Genomic DNA, 8,186 nt, shown 5'->3' on the forward strand with positions numbered 1-8,186 from the left:
GGAGGGATGCAGGGATGTAAGGAGAGAGGAGGGGGTCCGACCTACCGATAACATAATAGTGGAGCGGCTTTGATACTAGACAAAAAATTGATATTAAAATAAAGATAGAAACATCGATATAGTTGAGACTTACAACCAAAATACAGCAAATGAAGGACAAAGTATCATAGTTTCTGTTATTCATTGGACTGATTATTGATTGTACTGCCAATCACTCAATACTGAAGCATTCAAATGTAAGGGTTAGTGCGAGTTTTAAACGATAGTCTACTTATATATAGCCAACATAATTGATCATTTCGACGATATTCTACATGTATAATAACACCGTTACTTCTTTATTGTGTTCGGTGGGTTCACATTTTATGAGTTCTTGGCTTTTGTTTCTAAGACATTTCATATCAGTATGTCGTTGCATATTACCAGGAGTGGTCAAACACTCGCTGTAGCTAGAGTGTACGTTTACAAAAGCCGGCTGTTATAGATATGTTATCAACATTTCCAGGCAGGAAAGTGTGTTATTTGATCAGCGGCACCGTGGTGGTTGAACGGTATTGCAGAATGGTTTGAAGTTCACGTTTACCAATATTTCAGAGGCTTTTGCTAGCCACACATCTTGCTTCACACAGCAAGGCGACGCCATCCAGTGGTGATGAGTTGCACCAATGAGTTAATTTTATGAACACGGGCTGATTCCTGCCTGCCTTTTTGCACATTTTTCCAGTTAGCTTGAATGCAATTTATTTTATCTAATAATTAAATATGTATTCTTAGTAATAAAGCCTTTCTTGTGCTGTAACGTGCATTTATCCCCACTAATAAGACAAATGTATCGTTTTTGAATTGAGGTATAATGTGGGAATAGTTGCTGCATTTAGTCTAAGTATTGCAAGTCGATTGCTGTTAAAATTGCAAGGAAATACGTTATAAACAAACGACGGCTTATCTGCAGAGAACAAACAGTTCCTGCGAGCTATAGCCACAGATAAAGTCTACTAGTGACAACCTATTCCCGTATGCAGTATTCGTGAACCCTATCTATCTGCGACCAATAACAGTTTAACCTCAAATTAGCAAGGTATACTAGGCCTTTAGACGCGAAATGAGCACACTCTCATCGAGTTTAAAGCCAAGACCTACAGTGTAAAGCGGACATTCAGAGAGAACTACAGTTCCCAGCTGCCATTGCCCATTTCTCTACCGCAAACAAAGAGCCGCATACATTCACATAGCCTACAGCTCCAGGGCTTTTATAAAAGAGATACACAGCTCAAACAAAACAACGCACTTTCAGCATTAATGATGTTACCGACAAGTTGGCCTTCAGACTAACAGCAAAAAAATAAGTCCGAGTCATCGCGTGATTTCACGCTTCCGGAAGTTGCAATGGCATGAGAAAGAAAGAGCTGTCCTAGGTGCTGACACGGTAAGAAGTGCATTCCCTGCTTCAATTACATACACTACCTGTATATTTTACATGTAGATCTATCATTTATAAGTTACTTTTAACAGTGATACGTTATTTATTTAAGGTAGGCCTAGTGTGTATATCAGCATTTTGAACTGAATAATTACAATACTAAATGTGCAAGACACAAATCTTTCTTAAACTGTCAAATAATGCGTTCCTCTTTCTTTTCTCTAGGCCAACACACCTCTCTCTGTGTCTCCTACACACAGACACACACACACATTCAAATAGTATATGAGAACAGACGTAGACTGCATTATGACCTACAATTATTTTCTTTTGATTGTCAGAATTTTGAAAGATGGATGAACCCCAAGAGTCATCGTCCTGTATCACCAATGCTCCCAACTCCAGCAGAAGCCCCCCCAGTTGTAAACCTGGCAGTTCTTCACAATGCAATGGCGTCCCAGAGTACCGGACCCTGCTGCAGGTGCCGGAGTCCCACGGACTCCAGCTGCTGGGCGTGCTTAGATCATTCAGGGAGCAAGGCCTGCTGTTTGACTTCACCATTAAGGTCCAGAATCACAGTTTTCCCTGCCACCGCTGTGTCCTTGCAGCATGCAGTGATTTCTTCAGGTATTCTATCTATCTATCTATCTATCTATCTATCTATCTATGTCTGTCTTTTTGTTAATGTAGTAATATCTCTGTGTTTAGGGCCATGTTTGAGGTGGACATGCGAGAGCGTGGTGATGGTTCAGTGACTCTGGGTAACCAGTGTCCGGTGGCGGTGGGTACTTTCCTGGACTTTGCCTATTCTGGAGAGACACTCATCACTGATGGCAATGTAGACATGCTGTTTCAGCTTGCCTCTTTTCTGCAGGTAGAAATACAAAAACAATACAAAACTTTCATTTTCTTTTTCTTTAACATACAGAACATCTGGGAGGCTTGGTAGTTCACCTGGTAGAGCTTGTGCCCCATGTACAGTCCTTACGGCAGTGACCCAGGTTTAAGTCAGATCCGCGGCCCTTTGCTGCATGTCATCCCCCTTTGTCTTCAGCTTTCCTACCAAAAAAGGCCAAAAAAGTCATCCTTACAAATCCTAATCCATACAGCGTTTTGTTTTTTTGCTAAGTTTGTGCCATAACCAGCGCCTCATCATAAAGGCTTAGGGTGCTAATAAACAAAAACGTCCCAATTTGACATGTCCCAGTTGTAAAAGCACAAGGTGTAAACAATCCACTTATTGATTACGGCCTTTCGTATGGTAGACCTGCACTGGTTAGGCCTCCTCTCAGGACTGTGTGTATGGACTGGGTTTCATTAGCATCTATAACCATTGAAAAATAAAAACGGACAACTTTATTACTATTACTTTATAACTTATTGGCACATGAACTTTGGTGACCTCTTGTAATTCCCATCTTAGCTCCACCCAACTTCAACCCAAACAGAGGTCTAATCAAGCAAGTGAAAACAATTGTGTGGGTGTACAGAGCCTTCATTCAACTAGATTAACACCAACAGATAAATACACAATTAATAGTTATTTAAAAAAACAGTTATTTAATAAGATATTTTACTCTAAATTGCTAATAGTTTTTTGATATGTCTTGAATGTGTCCTCAGGTGTCAGTCTTGTCCGAAGCGTGTAGCAACTTCCTGATAGGAACCATGGATCTGGGTAATTGTCTGTCCCTCTTCTCCCTCGCTGAGGCCTACGGCTCGGCTTCTCTCCTGCAAAGAGCCAACGAGTTTGTGGTTCAAAACTTCTCTGACCTTTCCAAAACCCAGGACTTTCTGGATATGCAGGTGCTGCTTAAGAACGGCAAGATAAGGAAGTTATTTTATCGGAGAAGCTGAGGTTTATATAAGGATGAATGTAGCGTATTTCTTAATAAATCCATACCTTCCTTTAATCAGTTTACACCTTGGTTGTATAGTGTAAAAAATAGTCTGCATTGTGTCTGCCTGAGCAATGACTTTAATCCGTTTTTGCCCATTCTCAGCAGTTAAAACGGTTGCTTATAATCATATTTCACAGCCAGTAAACTGTACCTCTTGATCCAACTCTTGGAGATGTATCTAATGTTAAAGAAGGGAGGTTGAAAAAAATGACAGCATCCATTTAAAATGGCCGTAAAAAAAGATATAGCAACATTTGTCAATACGTTCCAGCTGTCTGAGCCTCTCTTAAATCTTCCACATGCTGAGAAACAAAAAAAGGTTATGATTTAGATACAAGATTTAACATTGTTTATTTAATTAAAGCAATTAAAATGATTTCATTAGGTTTTTAAATGAAGATCATGGATAAAAATGGGGCCTCTTTTATATCAAATGCCTGGCTTAAACACAGTAATGTGGATAATGTGTTAAGTGTATTGTACACCTGACTTATCTTATTTGTAAAAACAGGACATGACATTGTTCCCACGTAAGAAATCATAAAGTCTGGCCCTGAAGGCCTTGTGTGGGACCTTTCGTAGTGATAATAGTGTAAAAAGTCATTTTAATTTGACAAGATACCCATCCTGCATACATCAAAAAGCCTGACTGTACTTACTCAGTATTTCATATTTTTATTGCTTCTTATAGGTGAATGTGTTGGAGTCATGCCTACGGTCAGATGCTCTAAACGTGCCCAGTGAGGAGGCCGTGGTGATGGCTCTTCTTAGATGGACACGTCATGATCTTTCGGGAAGACAAAAACTGTTGCCAGGCTTGTTATCTCTATCCAGACTCCACCATCTACCTGCAACTGCAATAAAGGTATGAACACACTGCATCTGCAGGATTTTGGATTTTAATTGTCTCATCCTCCTGTGTCATCCCCTCACCTTCTCTCTCAGACTCTGCGCGACTCAGATGCTCTCCTGTGCAATGGTGAGTCCTGTCTCGCCTTGCTCTCAGAGGCTCAGAGCAGACAGGATCAGTACAATGGCCTGCTCTCTGATGCCAGGCCAGCCACCACACAAAGCTACATCTACATCCACAAGACGGAGGAGAACGGAGAGATCCGCCACACCTTCTGCTACTGTCTGGAAACAGACCGGTGGAAAGAACTGGGAACAGGGCATGGAGAGGTGACAGCTACGATGCCAGACCCACCGGGATCGTACATTACCAGCTTTGCTGAGAAGGTACGTTTTAGGAGTCCTGGTGCTGTTTCAGTTAAGCAACCTGAACTTGTGACACCTTATTATGAGTTATATAGCCTTGGTGTTGGATTATGAGCTGTTCAACCAAAGAGTAAGATTTCTTTCCAGACCTCAAGAAAAATAAATTAATTCTTATCCCTTTAAGTATTTCTTAACCCTTGAGATTTATCTTTGGACTCTGGACTTACATGTCATTTAGCTGACACTTTTTTCCAAAGCTACTTCAAATTAAGTGCTTTCAACCTTGAAGGTGCAAACTCCAGACAACAAGTAGTAAGTGCAAGTGCATTAGCTTGAAATAAGCATGCTTTCCATTATAGCTGAACTTCTCGTCTTTCCACTGGATCTAAGATATTTGTGACAGGTGGTTGCCGGGGGAACTGTTGCCGGGCAATTCGTCTCCATGTGGCTGAGCCTTTCCATGACGCCACGGACGAGGTTTGGTGCTTCTGTCCGGTTACCCTAACCTGCACGCCTGCACCTGCCATGCTGAAACCCAGAACCACACACACAGCTGTAACTTGCCTGGACCGAGTGTATGTCATTGGAGGACGGACCAAGGGATCCAGAGGGGGAGCTCCTAGTCTGCTGGAGGTAACGGTGTCTCTTTTATATACGATGGAGACCATATTGTTGGTTCATGTTCCGTCATTACTAGATTATTAAGTGTAGATTTCTATGTGCAGTACATTCATTCTTTTCTATCATGTATTCTAGGTAGAGTATTATAACCCTCTGAACCAGACCTGGAGCTCTGTCAGCCCGCTGCCAACGGCCATCTTCTACCCTGAGGCCAGTGTTTGTGGCAGTGTTATCTACACACTGGGGTCAGAGGTGGAGATCACAGACTCCTTTAACCCCTCACTGGACTGCTTCTTCTGCTATGATGCCAAGCAGGACCAGTGGAGCCGCTTGGTGGCAGAGTTTGGCCAGTTCTTCCATGCTACGCTGGTCAAGGCGGTGTCAGTTAACACTACACTGCACCTCTGTGACCTGTCCACATACAAGGTGAGCCATCAGGGCACGGATGAACAGATGAGTTGTCAGTCATTAAACAGGGTTATGCAGTTTTTCTAGCAGGACTGTTAAGTTCAAAGTGTGAATTTTTTCCCTATCCAGGTCTACAGTTTTTGTCCAGAGACCTGTGTATGGAAGGGCGAAGGGTCATTTGAGTGTGCCGGGTTCAATGCCGGAGCAGTGGGTATGAGAGACAGAATCTACATCTTGGGTGGAGACTATTCACCCGACGAGATCACTGATGAAGTTCAGGTAGGAGAACCTTTACATTCAGAGAAGCCGCCCTAATTTGACTTTTATTGGTGGTGTTTTAAGTCACGTTTTTATGAGCTAAAGGTGGAGGCCACTTGTGTCAACATATGCCAGTATGTCTCTATATGTGTACTGCATGTGTACAGTATGTTATATATAATAGAAGGATAAAAGAAGGGATGATCATGAAAGAAAAAAGGTTAGGGAGAGAGGAAAGTGGAAAGGAAAAGGGTAATGGAGAGTGGGTTGAGATAAATACAAACAGGAGAGGATGGGTTTAACCAGAGGTGTGGCCCTGCTCCCAAATCTTCAATTAAAGTTAACATATTTGCTGAAGATGTGATCATTTATCTGTGTTTTTTGGTGCCTGTACAGGTGTATCACAGTGGGCGGAGTCAATGGGAGGAAGTGGCTCCTATGCCCAGAGCGCTCACTGAGTTCCACTGCCAGCTCATCAGTTTCAACAGATACAAAGATCCGTGGGGTGACACAGCATGATACACAGCAGACACACGCTCATCAACACATGTGAGTGGATACAATTGTGTGTGTTTTATTTGTATCATTGATGTATGCAACTACCCACAAGACCTTAACTTTGTATGTGTGAAGCACCTGCTGTCATTTGTTGTGCCAATCAAAATGCGGTCTCTCCAATGGAGGAACCCTATTGAGAAGAAGACTACTTTAGAAATCCTATTTTAGTAGCTGAATATTTTTTTTTCAAAGAGAAAAAACTCACAGTATTTGTACATTAATCAGCTCTTCCACAGCTCACATATAGAAAAAGGAGACTTTGTTATGTAACACTTTGAAGCTCCATTCAGGAGGGACTGCACTGGATTTTTGCACCAGGCGCCCCTGCACTGCGTTCCTGCTGCTCCGCAGTTTTTTTCCGTCCTCCACCACGTGCCATCCCACACTGGGAGCGTCTGAGAAACTAAAATTATTTTATGGCAAAACTGTCTAAATTATCTAAGTGAATTTTCCTTAACAATTTGCCTTTATTCTGTTTCTTCTTTGGTGATATATAATTCTACAAGTGATCAATACACAGATGAACTGATAATATTCAGTAACTGTCTGTTTGATGAGACATATAACCACAGAGAAACACTCTATGTTGCTTCAAAAAATACAATGACTTAACAATAAGAAAAATACGGGCTTCATGGTGTATTCATCATGTATGCATGCTGTATGTTTTTGTTTTAAAACAGAAAAATAATTCCAAATGAAAAACTGTTTAATCTCAAAAAGTAAACATAAACCTTTTTCCTAATTTGTGTTGATGTCTTATTCTTTCAGTAGATACAGTGTCTACATTTGACGACATGCATCACTAAGTAAATGTATCAAATGGTTCAATGTATCAAAGGTAAGCAGTGACGAGAATGAACTAATGTGTATAGTGACATTGCAGTGTTTTTTTTTATAGCTGTTACTTTAAAGGTTCCCACAGTTAAAAAATTAGAGCCTCAAACTCCTGTTTGTTTATTTTTTTTTCATCCTCCCATCTCTACTGTAAATTCCCATTTGATTCTTGTCAGAGATTCAACAAAACACATCAGAAGACAAATACTGATCCAAGACTAGTTTGTCATTGACAATCTGCCCTGTCTGCAGCAATCACATGGCAATCCAATACAAACTACAGTTCTGGACCAAACCAGTGCTCATAAAGGATTGACGGATTGATGGACTTAAAGGATGAAAAGATGCAAACACTGTGTCTGAACAAGAATCAATCAGCAGTAAAGTCCTACAGTAACCATGCTGGCTTCCTTCCAGACACATATCTCTCCATGTCCTCAGCCTCTCATTCATCTCCTCTCTCGTTGCTCCATGGTTCAGACCTGGTAAACTTTCACCAGCAGCCACATCAGCAGCACAGTGATTAAGACAATCATGAAGTTGAGGAACAGCTCCTTCACCGAGTGGTCCATGGTGGTCCACACCAGAGGAAAAGAAGACGATGGAAAGGAGACAAGGAGAAAGGATGCAGATCTGTTGGATGTATTCAAAAGAAGTGTGGCTGGTCCTGGACCTGAGAGCTGTATAGAGAATATTAGCAATGAAAGAAATTATTTAGGTATGACCAAGGCAAATAAGGAGTGTGTGTCTGAGTGTATGTGTGTGTGCATGTTTGTTGCCTGTGTTAGATTAGATGGATCAGCCACTTCTCAGGCGGGTCAATACATGTGTACATTCACTCAACAGGGAGAGTTGCTAGATTAACCCCACCCACAACGCACACACCCACAATGCATCCAACTTCAAAGTACTGTACAAAAAAATTGATTTATGTAAAAGATCACCTTTCCAAAGTCCCTTTATACATT

At 41.4% G+C, this 8,186-nt stretch overlaps 2 protein-coding genes across 2 annotated transcripts; one reads left to right on the plus strand and one right to left on the minus strand.

The window, feature by feature from the left end:
• The first annotated feature begins 1,009 nt into the window (after positions 1–1,009).
• kbtbd3 (kelch repeat and BTB (POZ) domain containing 3) lies at positions 1,010–7,021 on the plus strand. Its single transcript, XM_034867640.1, has 10 exons — positions 1,010–1,426; positions 1,762–2,047; positions 2,129–2,294; positions 3,044–3,226; positions 4,013–4,186; positions 4,267–4,557; positions 4,927–5,169; positions 5,293–5,583; positions 5,695–5,844; positions 6,220–7,021. Exons 2-10 carry the CDS (start codon positions 1,773–1,775, stop codon positions 6,340–6,342), a joined length of 1,896 nt encoding a protein of 631 aa, XP_034723531.1. The 5' UTR covers positions 1,010–1,426; positions 1,762–1,772; the 3' UTR covers positions 6,343–7,021.
• Positions 7,022–7,077: 56 nt separating this feature from the next.
• Positions 7,078–7,897, minus strand: LOC117942254 (sarcolipin). The gene has a single exon (XM_034867649.1). The coding sequence runs from the start codon at positions 7,788–7,790 to the stop codon at positions 7,695–7,697; it is 96 nt and encodes a 31-aa protein (XP_034723540.1). The 5' UTR covers positions 7,791–7,897; the 3' UTR covers positions 7,078–7,694.
• Positions 7,898–8,186: the final 289 nt, after the last annotated feature.

This window comes from Etheostoma cragini, chromosome 3 (assembly GCF_013103735.1).
Source record: "Etheostoma cragini isolate CJK2018 chromosome 3, CSU_Ecrag_1.0, whole genome shotgun sequence".
In the NCBI taxonomy this organism is placed as follows: domain Eukaryota; kingdom Metazoa; phylum Chordata; class Actinopteri; order Perciformes; family Percidae; genus Etheostoma; species Etheostoma cragini.